Source organism: Gavialis gangeticus, unplaced genomic scaffold, assembly GCF_001723915.1.
Source record: "Gavialis gangeticus isolate Ggan-Ray unplaced genomic scaffold, GavGan_comp1, whole genome shotgun sequence".
NCBI lineage: Eukaryota > Metazoa > Chordata > Crocodylia > Gavialidae > Gavialis > Gavialis gangeticus.
The window spans coordinates 50,379,615-50,397,396 of record NW_017729032.1 but is presented as its reverse complement, the minus strand read 5'-3'; the positions used below and the strand labels follow the sequence as shown (position 1 = coordinate 50,397,396).

Below are 17,782 nucleotides of genomic sequence, written 5' to 3'. Positions count from 1 at the left end.
ATTTTCATAAAAGTCTTATTATACTGTCAAAATGCAAATATAAAAAATTATGTACTGCCCGTATATCAATAATGACTGAATATTTTATTTACCTAAAAGTGGTAAATTTCTATGTACTTTGACAGGAACTGTATTCTCTGTTCAATCAGCTTTCATTTATATTATCAATATTTTCTAATTTAAATCTTATTTTTCGGTTTCTCTCATAGCATCATTCATACGTAAGATGTTATTGCCATTTTAATAATACAAAGTTTTCTGAATGATTAATTGAACTTATAAACTGTCAGCTGAATTCTGCTTTAAGTCATGACATGATAATGTAAATGCAAAATAGTTTTGAAATCTGGAAATATTTTGCATTTTATACCAACAGGATTAGGTTTAGAATATGTCATATATTAGTTTCTTACATATATGTAGGATACTTGTAGCTATATAAGAATGTTTTTCCTTTAATGGCTCTTGTATTTTATCTATTATAAATCATGAAAACTGGGCTGGGTTTAGAGAAAATAAATGTCTGTAGTAATAATGTAACTGTAAATTCTCCCCCCCTTACATTTTAAAGGCAGTACTCCCATAGGGTTCAACAGAAGCAAGAGAAACCTAACTACATTTCTTTTTTCAGTGCTATAGATTGGAAGTGAAGGTAATAGGCCTACATTATGTTCTTTTAATTTATCACAGCAATTAAAAACTATGATTGCTGGTTATGCCTTTGAGACGCATCATCCTGTTTCTGTAAAGGCCATTTAAAAAAAAAGAAATTAATCCAATCCCTTCACGTAAAAAGGAGAAAGATGTAATATTAGAAGCAAACAGTAGCTTTACAATTGCATGGAACTCGTATTTTTTTCATTTTATTCAGTTTTAAACAATATTTTCACAAGAAAATTCTATTAATTTGAAAAGTGGAAATATATATTTAAATTAAAATCAGAGTTACTAGGTTCAGATTGTGGCCACAGTTGTGCAATCAGACACAAGTAGGCATCCTGAGTTTTGTTGCTAGGGAACTATACTGTCACTACTTCTGGAGTGCTGATAGCTCCTTTAGTTCCAGGAAGACATTCTAAACAAAGGAACATTTTTTTCACGTATTGTAAGTTCAGTTTTGAACCTGTCACCCTTGACTTCCATCTCAACAGCTACTTTTTCCACAGCTTTATATGCACATCTATGATTAGGTGCCCCCAGCCACTGCTCTGGCTCTATAAGCATTAACTTCTCAGACTTCCTTTATTGTGTAGGGCTGTACAAAAGAGCACTGTTTCATTTCCAGTGGAAAACAGGTGACCAGCGGAAAATAGGAGAGGCTCTGTTTCCCTGGGCACCACTTGGGATAACAAGGAATAACGGCCACAGATTGATTGAGAGTAAATTCAGGCTTGATATCAGGAGGCATTACTTTACAGTTAGGGCTGCCAGGCTCTGGAATGGGCTCCCAAGGGAGGTGGTGCTCTCCCCTACCTTGGGGATTTTCAAGAGGAGGTTGGACAGATATCTGGCTGGGGAATTATGATCCCAGCACTCGTTCCTGCCCAGGGCAGGGGGTCAGACTTGATATGTTCAGGTCCCTTCCAACCCTAGAAACTATGAAACTATTTTGAGTTCCATTTCACTGTTTGAAGGGACAGTGTTTCGTTTTGCTGTTTTGAAGCACTGTTTCATTTCGTTTTGTTGAAACTGTTTTGCTGTTTCGATGTGTTTTGACATTTCGCCCATAGGGTATAATGGGAAATCATGAAAATGCCTATAACTTTGCCATTTCTTGCCTGATTCAGATGCAAATTGCAGGGATGGTAGCCTGCCAAGTTTCAGGGAGATAGGTGCAGGGGTTTCTGGGAGACTGCACCTCAAACTGGTCAAAGCACTAGCCAGCAGCAGCAAGTGAAACAACTTGCACAGGTTAGTCAGAGCACTCAAGAAAACAAACGTTTGCTTTCTAGTCCTTACACTGTCAAATCAGAGAGCGTGTTTAAACAATGGAACAAACAGAGGGTACCATGATAAGGGCTAAGCGCAGAATGAAGTTCCCCTGGGAGAGAAAAATCCTCTTTGGTAACTGTAGTTTTTTGCTCTAACTTTTGCTCAGTTTGTGCATTCTAAGTATGGAAACTTCCTGATTTCTTGTAATAGGAAGTTTAAAAAATAGTTGCACTAGTCTCCTGTTTAATAATACTAACATAGTGGGTGGCACACAGCATCTTCATGAAGAGTGAGGAATGATGCTCTTCAATAGCTACATTACTACAGTTGCCTCCTCAGAAACTTCAAAAATATATCTTTTTAACTTTACATAAATAAACTGAAAATGCAGGCTGTATAGGCAACTTAGTTCTTGTGGCCACTGATGAGAGGCACCTGTTTGTCAGGACCACAAAGATTAGTTAAGACTATGTGGCCACATATACATGAAACGCTGACTGCTCAATAGCCCGATACTACTGCATAGTAGCATTGTGTTGCAAAAACTGCGACATGACGCTAGTGCACAGTAGTATTAGGCTATGGCACAGTAGCATCACAAAAAAGGTGTTCATCAGCGCTAGTGCACAGTAACTTAGGTTACTGTGCATTCATTTGGTGCTTGTTTATACAAGTGCTAAGTAAATGTGCAGTAATGACTGCACAGTAGTGTCTTGTGTAGACATGGCCCCTGAATTTTCTCATAAAGCTGTACTGAAGTAGAGTTAAGGACGTTTGGGTGACCTGAACAAGGGTTTTCCATGTTTCAAATCACTATGAATTGTCTTGGGTCCTATACGCATATTCTGACAATTATAACACTTTTGTGGGCTGTCTTTTAAAGGTTACTGGTGAAGGATTCTTTAGGCATGCTCTTTTTTGCTTCTTCACAGTATCTATAGAAGCAACCAGGCCAAGAATGTTTTTTCAAGTGATAGGTTATTCTGGCTGCCCCAGTTCTGGATACCCAACCTCAGAGAGACTGATTGATTTTGAGAAAGAGTGAAGTTCCCACTATCTGAAAATCAGGTCTGTTTGAAATGTTTCATGCTTGGCACCCAGTAGTTCAGGCATTCTGAATTATTATCCACTTTTGGAGATCTTTGGCAAGAAGGCTTTTTATTTAGATTTTTCCTGTTTGTAATTTTGCATTTTGCTTATATTGGGTGCATCTACATGCGCTATTAATGCACTGTAAGTTTATTGCACACTAAAATAAGGTGTAGGAAGCTTTCCCCAAAAGCAAGTCTACATGTGTGCCTGTCAGGAGCAAATTTGCTCCTGGTCAGCTGTCCACATGTGCACTACTGTGCAGTTAATCTACTACCTGTATCTACTGCCAACTTCACAGTAGTCTAATTTACTCCGTAGTAAATGCTGTGCATATATAGATGATGATGCTTTCCTATGCAGTAGATTAGTTTACTGCGCAGTAAAGTGCCCTGTATAGATATGCTCACTGAGTATCATGCCTGGCCTTCCTTGATCTTGCTGGACATCTTGAGAGTCCCAGAAATATATTTTGAGTTCCATATCTTAACTGAGGGAGAAGACATATTGGATCATTAGTAACTACTTTCTTTCTCCCAAATGTAAATTACATGTTGGAGTTAATTTACAAAAATAAACAAACACCAAATTGAAAGAGTCTATTTTGAATCCCTTCCCCTCTTAATCTTGGCTCCAACCACTCTAAATTATTTCAGGATACATAAGATACACATTTTAATAATAAAATGCAGTCCTTTAGGTCAATTGGTTAGAACATGGGTTAATATCACCAAGGTTGCAAGTTTGATTCCTGGTTGGATTGATGATTTCTTGAGGTCCCTTCCAGCGTTACTTCTCTATGAAACATCAAATGGATGCAAAACCTAAAAGCCCATTTATACAGTTTTGCAGAGCACCTTTACAACCTACTAGTTGCAGAATGCCTACTAATAAAAATCTTCAGAGATTCTGAACATGAACAGGTTTTACTAAATATGTGTGAATGACAATTTTTTAAATCATGAAGTGAATTATAATTTGCACAGATTTTCATGAGTGTAGCCCAGAGGCACACCCTTTAAGCTAAGCCAACTGCCCTGCCAATTTCTAAGTCTTTACTTCAAAGCACAGGACATTGGAGCTTTTCAAAATGATTGCAACATTTTTTAACATGGGCAAACCAATGTGAAGCTTCAGTGTTAAACCTATTAAAAATAATTCAGCCCAAGATAAACTCCCAGCATGGAAATGTTCATCCTGGATATTTTAAGTCCAGAAAGGTTATAAACAACTGAAACGTTTGTCTTGTAAGAGGAAATCTCAGGCAACTATACACTTTGTTCCCGACTCTATTTATATATCTATGAAAGAAGAGGTGCAGTTCAAATTGTATAATTGTGTGTGTCAAAATGTATTTTTTGTTGTTGTTGTTGTTATTAAAGAAACAGATTATTGGCAGCAGCATTTACTTCTGATATAGGCAGCAAAAATATGATCTGATATACAAAAATTATTACTGGTATTCTCAAATTTTTCCTGTGGGGTTAATTTCTCCAATGGATATTTATTTTTTCAAATGTATTGGATGGATATGCTTTTGCTCTAATCATGACAACACATGTGTACGTGCTTAACTTTAAAGTTAATGAGATCACTCATAATACACAATGATAAGTATGTACATAAGTTTTTTATGATTATAACCTCAGTGATGAAAAAGTGTAACATAATTAATTACAGAGACTGGGGACATGTCTACATGTGTAATTAATGCAATTGAATATAGTCAGGATCAATTTGAGCTGGAGTAAACTAATCCCAACATCACTGTCTACATGTACATTTAAGGTAAGCACAGTAATTTACTACACTGCTGGATACCACTTATATCTGTTGGGACTATTTGGTAGCACAGCAAATTAGTCTACCGCGCCCTAACTGCCACGCACATGTAGATAGTGATGCTTTACTGTGCAGCAAATCAGTCTGCTGCGCAATAAAGTGTCTCATGTAGACATGTCTAGGGATTGTTAAATGTTTAATTTTAGAGCAATGTCCTCATTTTCCTGATAAAATAGGAACTGGGGACTACCACTGGGAAATAACTCTTATATCCAGGTTCTAATATTGAAACAGAGCTCTCAATCTGGTATATTCCCACAAGACATAAAATTTGTTTCTCAGAGTACAAAATAATTCAGAGGAAATAATATATGGCTATCCAATGTGCTTAAAGAAAGAGGTTCTGAATATTTTGGAAAAAACAAAGTGCTTCCTAACTCCTCAGGCAAACTGATACGTAGATAAAGAATTCTCAGGTCTATTACCTCAAGTTAAATGAAGGGCTTTGATTCCCCAAATGACATAGCATTATAATATTATGAAGACATAATGGTCAATTTGGGTTCTAAGAAACAGCAGTCCCAAGAAATAAACATTATTCAAAACATTACTTACTTGATCAAACTGGGGATCTTCTCCTCGTTGCAGAGATTTGGTCAGCGGCTTTTCCTAAAATGAAAAATATGAGCCAATTTAGTAGGCATTTTGTTACTACTCCTACTACTACTACTACTACTACGTTTCCATTGCTTTTTCATTCATACCATTTCCCTTTCCCAACCAACTTTAGCAAGGGGAAACAGTTTACTTCACACTCAAAAAAGAAGTAATTGAATGCATATAAACTAACAATAAAACAGCATCTTTCAGTATTTTTACTTTTAAAGAAAAATTACTCAAGTTTATTATGCTTGAATATGACCGCTGCTCATACAGACAACAGCAAACTCTCCAGGGACTCTGAAATTTGCTCCGTTTTTCCTTCTATCCATACTGCAGTTGCTATATTTAACTTTATATATTTATCCTACCTTTGCCAGGAAACGGAGTTTGCAATGCAAAAACATTCTGCTATTCAACAGAATGCACATTTAAGCCCCTTCAAGTATTTTGAGTTTCCTTTTCTATGAAGAGATAACTATGATGAAAAACCTTCTTCATAAGAAAGAATATCTTATTGACTTCAATCTTCTGTGACAGACATAAAATAATGGAAGTACATTTGCAACATCCAGGGCATGTCTACACAAGACGCTACTGCGCAGTGAGTACTGTGCATTAATTTAGTACTTGTCTTAGCAAGTACTAAATAAATACAGAGTATCTGGAAATACTGTGCAGTAGTGCTGGTGAATGTCTTTTAAGTGATGCTACTGCATAGTAGCCTAATAATACTAGGCAGTAGTGTATTAGTACTATCGATACTGTGACACACTACTGCACACAGTTATTAGGCTACTGCACAGTCAACATCTTGTGTAGATGTGCCCCCAGTCTATTTAATTCTTGATGTGATTTTGTAGTTCTATAAAAGCTAGATAGAGTTGCTCAGTCTCTGTCAGGAAAAAACTCTGTTGCATGCAGCACATCTGTTTACATTTATGATATGTATGGAAAAGTGCGTTTTCATAAATATCACTGTAAATATTCAAGCTACAAAGATCCATAAGATACATTTTAATTTTAGTTGCAATTTGTAAGTCCATTTGTTCTCTCAAGAGGTGAATGTTTGTTCCACTCAGTTTTGGTTTTTGTTATAACTAAGATTAATGTTGTTTCTTTATAGAATATTATTAATTTATTTCTGTCTGTGTCCTCAGACCCCTATATGATTCATATATGAGAAATACAGACCATATATGAGCTATCTATGTGCTTTAAGGGTTGGTCTCAATTAAGCACTGGGAAGTGCAGTGTATATGATTCACAACAGATTTTAAAATATGCAATTTGTCCAGGAAAAGGAGAGAGAGAGAGGAAGATTGTTCCTTTTAAGGACAATTAACTTTTTCTCCTATAAACTTATAACTCAGTATTCAGTGGCCATCTAGCCCAGGTAGGATAATGGATTATAGATGGTGAAAAGCAACTCAAAGTGAAGTATCAATATTACTGAGTTAAATTGATAAGGAAAATTATTAGTGGATCACCTTGTTAAATGGTGCTAGAAACGTTTGGAAATGAAAACTCTGAATTACTGCAAGCTTTTCAAACCCATTTGGCTTCAGATCCAGCATTCCCTTGGTATGAAGTAAACCTGAGTTACATTCTCTGCTGCCAGGACTATTTTTATTGTTTTAATATTGAACACATACTCTGATCTGATACCAGGAACCAGTATGCCCCTAGGGTACAGAAGCAGGCATACTCTCGCATGTTTACCTGCCAGTCCAATGAATGGGGCCTGGCTTCCATGGGAAGGACAGAGAGTGTCCTCACCTAGCCTTTCTATAGCTTAATAGTTAAAGGTGCTCTCCTCTCAAGTGGGATATATAGGTTCAAATCTCATCACAATGGGGAGAAGATACAGCTTTCTTATTACCTGGGCAAGTGCTCTAAGAAAGCTATTATAAAAAAGGTGGACCCCTCACCAGCTGCTCCTCTTTCAGTTAGGTGGCTATACTCAGAAGTGAGATGAGGCATTATGAATTGGTAACAAATGGAGATACCTAATAGATAGTTTGAATCAGGGAATTTCAGCTTCTGAAGCTGGAGCTTAGATATACCTCTGTATTTTAGTATTTTCTACTGGCTACCTCTATGGGGGTCTCTGAGTTCTCAGAGGGTGCAGACAGAAGTGACAATGTTCACCTGATCTGCCCCAGAAAGCAGTTTATAGCTGTGACCAAACACAAATGCACAACTTCAGACAGCTTCAAAAATGGCTGGTTGGGTAAAAATCTGACCTTTCATTGCATGAGGTATCAGATAAAGACATTTCAAAATGTAGTATCTTTTGTAACTAGTGTCTAAGAAGCTCCAAGATAGTCGATGTTTTCAAAATGGGAGGGGGGAAAGGGAGCAGATGGAGTTCAGTCTGGGAGTTTTCAGCTCCCCCCTGGCGGGTAGGGTGGGCGTGTTGGATCTCTCCCCCCCAAATGGGGGGGTTCCAAATCATCTACCCCACCCTTCAGCACCAGCTGGGGAACCCCAAGAATGAGTTCCCTCCACTGCTTTTCCCCTCTCCCATTCTGAAAACAGCGAGCAATGGCAGAGACGCTGACCATTGCTTTGGGAACCTGGTTGCAGGCTCCCAGCCTGCAGCTAGATTCCATGCCCCCCCCCCCCCCTCCAGAACTAACAGTGAACTTCTATTTGGTCTGGGATAACTAACTCAGAACACTTTGCAAAAATTGTTCTGAATTATAGCTGGGAGCTGCAGTTCTGTCTGCACCCTTAGTCGCCTTTTACAGGTGCCTCTAGCTCTCCAATTGCTCTGTACCATGCTTAATTGTCTAAACTTGCATTACTTCTTGACACTCCACAGTCTTTGCACTTATGGTATAGGGCTCCTAAGCACATTACCTGGTCCAACTGAATTACCCTCTGGGGCAAGGTCCTTATATTTAAGAAATACAATGCCTATGTCTGGGGACAGAAATTACACATAAACCGGTATAGTGATCAGAAACCATTTCAAATCTGCAACACAGCAGAAGTTCAACTCACATTAACCGCTTTCAAAATGGCCAGAACCAATTTAAGATAACCTGGATGGATGCAGTATCAGACATCACTGATATAGGTTAAATTGATTTACTAACCTTCTATCCCAGATCCACTCCAGATTCAAGTTAACTCACAGTCCCCCTGCTTCCCAGGATACTTTGCACCTGCCCCACAACACCCCCTTCACAGGGTGGGTAGGCTAGCTTTGGCCCCAGCTGTCTGCTGCAGCCAAGCAGGGAGGCATGCTCTAGTTGCCCCTGGCTTCTGGTATGAGCCACTGCAAGCAGGTGGGTGCATTTCCAGAATCAAAAGTGAATGTCTGTTCACTTGCTTATCTGTTCAATTTACACAGCTTCAACTAACCTGTGAAGACTGAGGGTTTTTTGGCTGTCTGTACTTATCCCATGTATAGTTGCCTAATGGAGAATTCTGATTTAAGTCTTCTTTAGCTCTGGTATTTAATCCTTTTGCACCTTATTCATAATTTGTAAAATGGTAATAAGTATTCATCATTGTCATCACTACTCCAGTCAAAGATCATAATGAGGTCTGATGGCTAGGCAACTGGCTATGGGGGCAGACCCAAAGAGTCCTAGTTGAAGGGAGCAAATCAACACAGCACAGGGTGACCAGTGGAGTCCCTCAGGGCTTGGTACTTGGGCCAGTACTCTTTAACATTTTCATCAGTGATCTAGGTTCAGAAGTCAGATGTGAACTGTCCAAGTTTGCAGATGATACCAAATTATGGGAGAGGGCCATCACACCTGGGACAGGCTGGGAATACAGGCTGACTTGGACACACTCTCAAGGTGGGCCAACCAAAACCAGATGGCCTTCAATGTAGAGAAGTGCAAGGTGCTGCAGTTCGGTAGGAAGAACCCTCAGCATACTCACAGACTCAGCAGTGGTAGGGTCACTAGAATCATGACTGCAAGGGGCTTGGGGGTTGACCACAAGATGAATATGAGCCACCAATGTGATGCAGTGGCGGGCAAAGCTAACCAAACTCTGGTGTGCATCCACTAACGTATCTCAAGCAAAACCAGGGAAGACATCCTCCCGCTTTACTTGGCCCTGGTGAAACCACAGCTGGAGTACTGCATCCAGTATTGGGCCCCCCACTTCAGGAAGGATGTGGAGAAGCTTGAGAGAGTCCAGAGGAGAACCGCTCATATGATCCAAGGCCATATGAGAGAAGGCCATATGAGGAGAGGCTGGGGGACTTTTCAGTCTGGAGAAGAGAAGGCTCAGGGGGAACTTGGTGGCAGCCTACAGTTTCATAAGAGGGGTACATCAGGACCTGGGAGGACATCTGTTCACCACAGCTCCCCAACGGATAACAAGGTCTAATGGCCATAAACACCAGGAAGGCCAATTTAGACTGGATATAAGAAAAATGTTCTTTACAGTGTGTGTCCAGGGTCTGGAACAAACTCTCCCCAGAGGTTGTACAAGCACCGACTCTGGTCTCCTTCAAAAGACAGCTGGATTTATTTTTTGCTGGGGTCTCTTGATCCCAGCTAACTTCTCACCTATGGTGGGCAGGCTGGACCCAATGATTTCATGAGGTCCCTTCCAGCCTCTAATGTCTATGAATCTATGAAATCTATGACTCTCTAATGGTGTATTTAATTTATTTAGAACTTTTTAGACTCAAGGCACCCCAAGAAGGACTTCGGGCACCCCTTGGAAAATGTCAGCTCTTAGTTTTATTTGTTTTTTGAGTACAGAAAAAATAAATAGAGCACTTCTCCTGTTGCAAAGACCTCAGGAAGACCACAACAGGTCAGCATGTTTTTGACACTATGGAGTCCTCTTTGAAATCTCTGGGTTCCCCAAGGCACCCTGGTTGAGAATCACTGATTCAGACTGAAAGGTCATAGGGACAGAAACTGTTTCTTTCTCTTTATATATATATAGCATCTCACATAACAGAGCTCCAATTTCAGTTGGGCTCATTTTAAATACTAGTTTTATATTAAAAAGATTAAAATAAACAGAATTACATCACCTAATTAAGTGACAGAAGCCTTTAGGATAGGGAGCATAAAGAAATAAAAGGGAAAACAAGTGAGGACAACATTGTTTTGAGGAAAATTCTGATCCTGTAATTGGAAAACCTATTTGAAAATATATTTGTGTTAAATTACATTTTTGTGGTCATTTCCTCCAGTTCATACAATCAGATCCAAGAAGCAGAATTAATGCTATTTTGTATTGAATGACCTATTAGGTCACTGTAATCATCATCATCAATCATCATAAAAGATTAACTATACTAGCAGATGAAGAACTTGTCACTTAGGACAATATTAATAGCCTCAAGTACTTAGCAAATTGTCTTAGTTAAAAAGCTCTCTATCATCCGATTGTTCTCAAGCCAGCAATCTTATTAGCTGGCTCATGAATACAGGAGAACTACAACAAATACTTTGTCTTTCAGCTAACAATCCATTACCTTTTGAAAAAGATTATCTTATTTAGTGATTCTTTCTTCAGGGCATTCTATGTTTCAACCTAGTATGAACTTATTATTCCCATACTTCTGGTTCTTGCATCTACATCTACAAATAGTCACCAAGGGAAAACCTCTAGTTAAAAAGAAGAACCAATACTAACATCTTGTGTGTTTCCTGACTGTAAGCTAGGCCAAGGAAGATCCATTTTCAGAGAAGTGTACCCAGTAATTTTCTAAGACAAGTTTGAACCTTGGGCAATTTCTGCTTACTTAACAGAAAAGTAAGGAACCAACACAGGAAAGAACATAAAATATTTTAGGAGATATTGTCAACTATATGCTTTAAAGTGTAGGAATAAAAATGTAAAGAATCCTGAGGCAGGAACTCATCTTCAAGAGAATAGAATCATAATTCACATCTTACAAGTTCTGTGTTATGGCTTCACATTGCACAAAAGTTGACCTATTCCTTTTGAAATAATTCCACGTCACTTACCAGTGGTGGATCCGCAGTACAGTAATGTAGGTTTTTACGGCCAGATCTAACAAAGAACTTAGGAACCTAGGAGTTAGGAACTGTAACACCTATCTTGCAGACCCTTGGCCCAGAAAAACAGAATCTAGAATCCTATGTTGGATACTTTGGCTCCCACTAGGGACAGACATTAAAAAAGTCTGAGCCTGAATTGATTCAATTTTTGCAGATTTGTCTAACCTAGCTAGGCTAAACTGATTTATAATTGCACAGATGTCCCAGAAATGCAGGCACATGCCTGCAGCGACTCAGGCTAGAAGCCGGGGATGCTAGAGCAGCCCTCCCTTCCCTTCCACAGTACGGAGCTGGGATGGGCGTGGCCAGGCTCTGGCAGGACACACTGATTAGGGAGGGGTTCCCTCTGCCCTGAGCAGCCCAGCAGGCAGTTGATAACACAGTGTTTATCACCCCTACCTCAGTGTTTACCAGCCCATTAAGAAAACAAAGAAAACAAAAGCTTCTCTCAATTAGTTCAAGCTCTTCTTAAACAACTTTTTCCAAGGAAGGAATGGAGGGATGTTACCAGCTACCTGTTGATTAGCTCCAAAAAGCCCTAAGCGGACACAGTCCTGTCTGCCTTTGTCTGGCCTCCCACAGCATGGACTATAGCCAGCACGTGGTATGCTGGCTAATGCTGACACGTGTCTGTGTAAGGCAGAGTAATCCCTGCTAAGCAGGGAGTAGTAACGGGAGGAGGGGAGCAGGGGAAGCCAGGCAGATATCTGTGGTGTCTGCCAGAGCTCCAGCCAGGGAGCAGAGGGGAGGACCCAGGTCTGCTGTGGAGCAGGGAGCCCAGCCCAGAGATCATGCCGGAATGCTGAGGGAGTCTGGTTGAACTTAAACCAGGAAGGGGTCTGGGACAGACATTGCATAAACCAGTTTGAGCCAAATTGGTTAGGTCTGATACTACATTCAACCAGATTTCTCTTAAACCGGTTTTAGTCATTTTCAAACTGGTTTATGTGCACGGAACATCTGTTCTGTTACAGGTTTAAACCAGTTTCTGATCACTTAAACTGGTTTATGTGTAATGTCTATCCCTAGCCCTCATGTAGTTCAGGAGGCTTGAGTACCTCAAAACCAGATCTAGAAAACTGAGCTAACGTCAGCACAGTACTGCCTGGAGTTAGCCAATAGGGAATGCTGAAATCTGGGGTGAATTTTAAATCCTATCTTTCTAGATGCCTTATTCAGGACTCTAAGAAGGAGACTCCATCCTTTTGAGATGCAGAACCCTGAACCCTTTCCTGAATGCAGATGGACATGCCCATTCTTTCAAAGAACTGAGCCAGGCTCACTCTTCTTCTTCAAAGTTTGTCAGAAATTAGGAGACCCATGTTCAATTCCCTCCTCTACCTGAGAAGATTCAAATACACATCTCCCAGGGAAGTGCCATAATAAGACTATAGAGCTATTTTGGGTGGGGGCAAATTACCTTGTGTTGAAGGAGTGCCATAAGGCAGAAAAAGAATTAAAAATGTATGGTGCTAGAGAGAGAGAGATTGAAAGGGAGAGAATGTCTTTGTAGTCTAGTTGTTAGGGTGTTCATTTAGGGTGAAAATGTCCAAAGATCTGGTCCCTCCTCCCAAGACACTATATTTCATTCAACATAAATGACACAAACAGTCCTGGATGTAGGGCATGAGTTGCTAAACCTTATCACAGCTGAGGTGCTGCTTTGCATGTGCATAGCCAGAATTTTCAGAGCCTAAGGAATTGTAAGAACAAAAACTGTAGTACAAAAGAAGCAACTTCAGGGTTAGTTGAGTGGGGGTTTTCAAGATTACAACTTTGGACTTAGGTAACGAAGATCTTTTATTGAATCTGATCCTAAAAGCCTTTTTGTAGATTGTCACACTTAAAAATTATAAAGGCTGACTCTTCTAATGACCATACGAAGAGCATAAAAAAGGACTGTCAGAAAGATGCTGTTGTGCTAAATCAAGGGGTGCTCTTAATATCATGCTAAAGATATTGGAAGTCTTAAGAAAAGTTTCTCAGTCTTATCGACCTTCATTCCATTTACTGTTCCCTGCATTTATTTAGTACCAGGCTGTTTCTGTCCTGGAACACAATCTCAAAAGTATAAATGTTTTTGCCATTAATGCTCCTTTTAACTCACTTCACTTACTTGTTTTCCACAGGTCTTCTGAAAACAGTTTATTTCCTTGTTTTTATCTCAATTCTCACCCTAAGGTATTCTTAACTATTTAAGTCTATCTAACCATTTTTATGTCTAATTTACATGTAGATTTAATTCTTTAAATTATTTCACGTTTAATTCTATGGGGTATTTTAAGTACAGTTTTATGAAAAAAGTCACATAAAATAAAGTTGCATTGTTTTATGTTAAAGACAGACAGTTCTCAATTGCATATGCAGGACTCAACACTGGCAAAAAACAAGGTTAAAAATATGTAATGAAACAAAACTGCCATTGAGCAGTGGATTCGATGTCAGTTTATGTGCCCTAGAGATGAATATATTGGAAACATAAGAAAAAATAATTTTCAGCCTCAGAGTTCCTTTTTTTTGTCCACCCAATTCAGAAATGGCAGAGAAATTATTTCACATCAACTGTATGCTCTGCTTGAGTCTCCAGGCTTGATATACTTAAAGAAATGTCTTCCAACTTTTGTATGAATAGGTAGGCTAAAAATGGAGCCAAGAGCTACAGCCACAAAAAATATGAATAAAGAAGGGTTTGATTCATCTGAAGAAGCCTATAGCACTCTGCACTGTGAAAACCTTCAGATAATTTTAGAGGAATAGAGTCCTCAATACTCATAGTCCCAATACTTTTGATCACTGTATTAAACATTCTTATTTCTTATTTGACATTCTGTTCTCAATTGCATATCCTGTATTTGTTCAATTGTGAAGCTCACATTGACATGAATAAGCATTAGAGATAAGTATAGATCAGAGAGGAAAACTTTACCCTTAACATTTAAAATTCCTTTTTTTAAATAAAAAATTATATCCTTCATAAGCTGTCTCCTCTCCTCAGACCTACACAAAAAAACCACCCAAATCCCAAAATGAATTTCCAATCTGTACTTTATTACTGTTACCTAAAATAACATATTTACTTGAATCCAACCCAAGATTTCTCCCCAATTCTGCATGGGGGTGGGGGTGGAAAGCCATATCTTAGATTTGAGTATCAGCCTGGAGCAGGTGGTGTCTCAGCTTTGGCTTTGGACCCAGACTTGAGGCTCAAGCTGAGCCACAGCCTGCTCTGGGCTGGAACAACTAATTTGGTGGGGGAAGGGGCATGTGGCCAGGGGGAGTGCAGGGGAGACTGTAAGGTATGGGAAGGAACCTGTAGCTTCCCTCTGCACCTCTTGTCTCTCTATGCCCATCCTTGCCCTGCCCCCCCCCAACTCTATGCTTCCTTACTGCAGCCTTCTTTTCTCTCCTCCCAGCTGTAAGTGGGAAATCCTGGCTTTCTCCACTTACAACGGAGATGTGCCCTGGAGATTGTCCAGGGCATGTGGGGAATATGTTGCCCATTGTCCCACAGGATTAGGCACCTGCCCAATCCAGGACAATGAAAGACAGTGTGTTTTGCCCAATGAAGCAGAGCAGCTGTTGAGGGACATGTCCTACCACGGCTGATCTGCTTCATTTAGCAACTTCTGTTTATACCCTAACAGATTTAGTAACAGTGACTTAGTAAGAAATTGTGTTGGTGTGCTATTGTTTCATTCATGTCCCGTAAGTAAAAGAGTCTCACAAAATAGCACAGAAGTAATAATATTTTATAGTTTTATATAACTCTGAATATTAAAATAAGATTGAGATACCTGCTTTTGCTATGTGAAAGCTGAGGTTTTTCCAAACAGGTGATTCTCTTAAATTAAAAGTTGACTACAAGAAGTACAATGAAGGAATTGGACATTCTTAGTTCATCAGTGAAAATTTCCTAAATATGCCTTTCTCCATCTCAAAACTACCCACGTGCACAGTACAAATTCTCATTAAGACTTTTAACATATGATTTATTTAAGTTTCTAGAACAAGCTGCTTTTGTGAGAGGATGCCCATAAAGCAACTACATTAGAAGAGTTTTTGAAACAAGATTAGACTTTTTATTCTAGGTGCCATATCTGAAAAATGACTTAACCAAATTGCCTCAAGCTTGGCCACAGTCCATACTTGCAAGATATGAAATAGAAATTGCTTCTACAGGATTTTAGACTGGGTAAGCAGTAATTAAATTTATACTGGAAAGCAAGTTTCAAACTTAGCTATAGAAAGACTCCTTCCTGAAAGAGCTATAATGCCCAGCAATGGTAGGCAAATAGAACTGAGGTACCATAACAGACATAACAGAGTAGCAAGGTAGAAGAACAAACAATGATGAAAATCAACCCATCCTTTTGCTTATATAGACAGACTCTCCAAGTTATTGCTGAGAGACATTAGATGAGAACAATACTAATAAACTTGCACTGCTGTTCTTTGATTTTTATCTTGGTGTGGTTAAGTATAAAATGGCAGAATGCAGGGTAGTTTTGCACCTTAGGGTGTATATACACACCTAAGTTGACTTAAAATAAGGTGACTTAACTAAGTCAACTAAAGTTAAGCCACATCAGAGCATACACATGTACATCTCTTTGACATGGTGGCAACCATCTTGTGACCCCTAATACTTGGAGTCGACTTAACTAATGCAACTCAAGATAATATACCTCAGAGGTGTATTATCTTGTGCTGCATTTAAGTCAACTTTGCTTCACATACGTGTGTACACTGTGACAGTTGAGTTAAAAAAAGTTAAGTCGACTTGACTGTCAAAAAGTTAGTACATGTGTATGCAACCTTATAGACTAACTAAATCAGAGATGCATAAGTTTCCTCAGTAACAGCTTGCTTCAGGAGAAGCTACTCCTTATGAATGCTTAAGCATCTCTGATTTAGTTAGTCTATAATTTTGCATACATACACATGTACTAACTTTTTGACAGTCAAGTTGACTTCACTTCTTTAAATCTACCTTGACTTCTGCCCAACTTCAGACTAACAACGCTCAATACCTTTTAAGAACAAAATGTCATTCTTGATAACTTCTTTCAGGCAATTTTTACCAGCACCAAATTTAATTTAACAAATTATTTTAAAAGAAAAGTGTAACTGAAGACATACAGGAAACCCTCATCATTCGTGGACTCGCCATTTGTGGTTCGAATATTCGCAGTGCGAATATTTGAACCCACACTCTCTCCCCGCGCAGGCTCTCTCCCCACACACTCTCCCCCTGCACGCTCTCACTGGCTCTCATGCACTCTTCTTATAGCTTTGGTTAATTAACTGACTTGCCGCAACAGTAATTGAGGGAGTGCAGTGGCAGTTAATGCTCATTGTGGATCATGAACTCCTCCGAGCTCACAGATCAATCAATCTGCTGCCCCGTTCCTAGGGAAGTTTTTCCTCTCAAGATTAGTCTTCAGTGGGCCCATCCAGCATGCTCCTCTTCACTCTTCCCTCCCCCATCACCAACAGAGCTGGTGGTGTCTGTGGGAGCTCTGTACTTGCTGCTGTTGGGTTTGTGCCGCTGCCGCCAGGCTCCTGACGTATTTGTGGATTTCGCCATTCATGGGGATCTCTGGAACAGAGCCCTCACAAATGGCGAGGGTCTCCTGTATATCATTCTAGATCAGGACAGGCAATTATTTTGGCTGGAGGCCCGCTTACTGAGTTTTGGCAAGCTGTCAAGTGCCACATGGGTAGCCCTACCCCTTGACAGGTGCCCCAGCCCCTGGTTGCCATCTTGTGACTACAAGTCCCACCCCCTAACCCCTGACCTTTGCCACCAGAAATCCCTCCCTCTGCCCCCCCAGAAGTACTCCTTTCAGCAAGGGTTTTTACCATCTTGGAACCAGAAAAATGCCAAATTATATTCTAAAATGCTAACATCTACAACTTTCATTAATTTCATTTAAAAAATATGTTTGTTCTGATTTACATGTGTTTGTGTAGCGTGCAATCACCTCCATGTACAACAGCTTAAAATTAAGTTACTCTTGTATATTGTGGGGGGTGGGGGCATGGGGGTGGGTATAGGTTTGTGGGGGGCTGTGGGTATGTGGGTATGTTGGGTGTGGGCAGTGGTGACGTATATGGGGTGCACAGGGGTGCACCCCCTGAGAGTGCCGGTGCACCCCCTGACCGGGCATGCTCGCCACTTAGGTGAGGGGCAGGTGGGAGCGCCGGTGCCCCTCCTGCAAATGCCAGCTGGGGAGTGGGAGCACCATGGCAAGCCACTTCTGGCCGCCTTGTGATTGGCCACAGAGGGGCCCCCTCCCTTG

At 40.0% G+C, this 17,782-nt stretch overlaps 1 protein-coding gene across 1 annotated transcript in view; it reads right to left on the bottom strand.

The window, feature by feature from the left end:
- Window positions 1-17,782, bottom strand: part of FRY (FRY microtubule binding protein) — a 480,115-nt gene that overhangs the window by 327,527 nt on the left and 134,806 nt on the right. Inside the window, exon 3 of the mRNA XM_019523795.1 lies at window positions 5,419-5,472. Coding sequence (XP_019379340.1) covers window positions 5,419-5,472 — 54 coding nt within the window. The remainder of the gene's footprint in view (window positions 1-5,418; window positions 5,473-17,782) is intronic.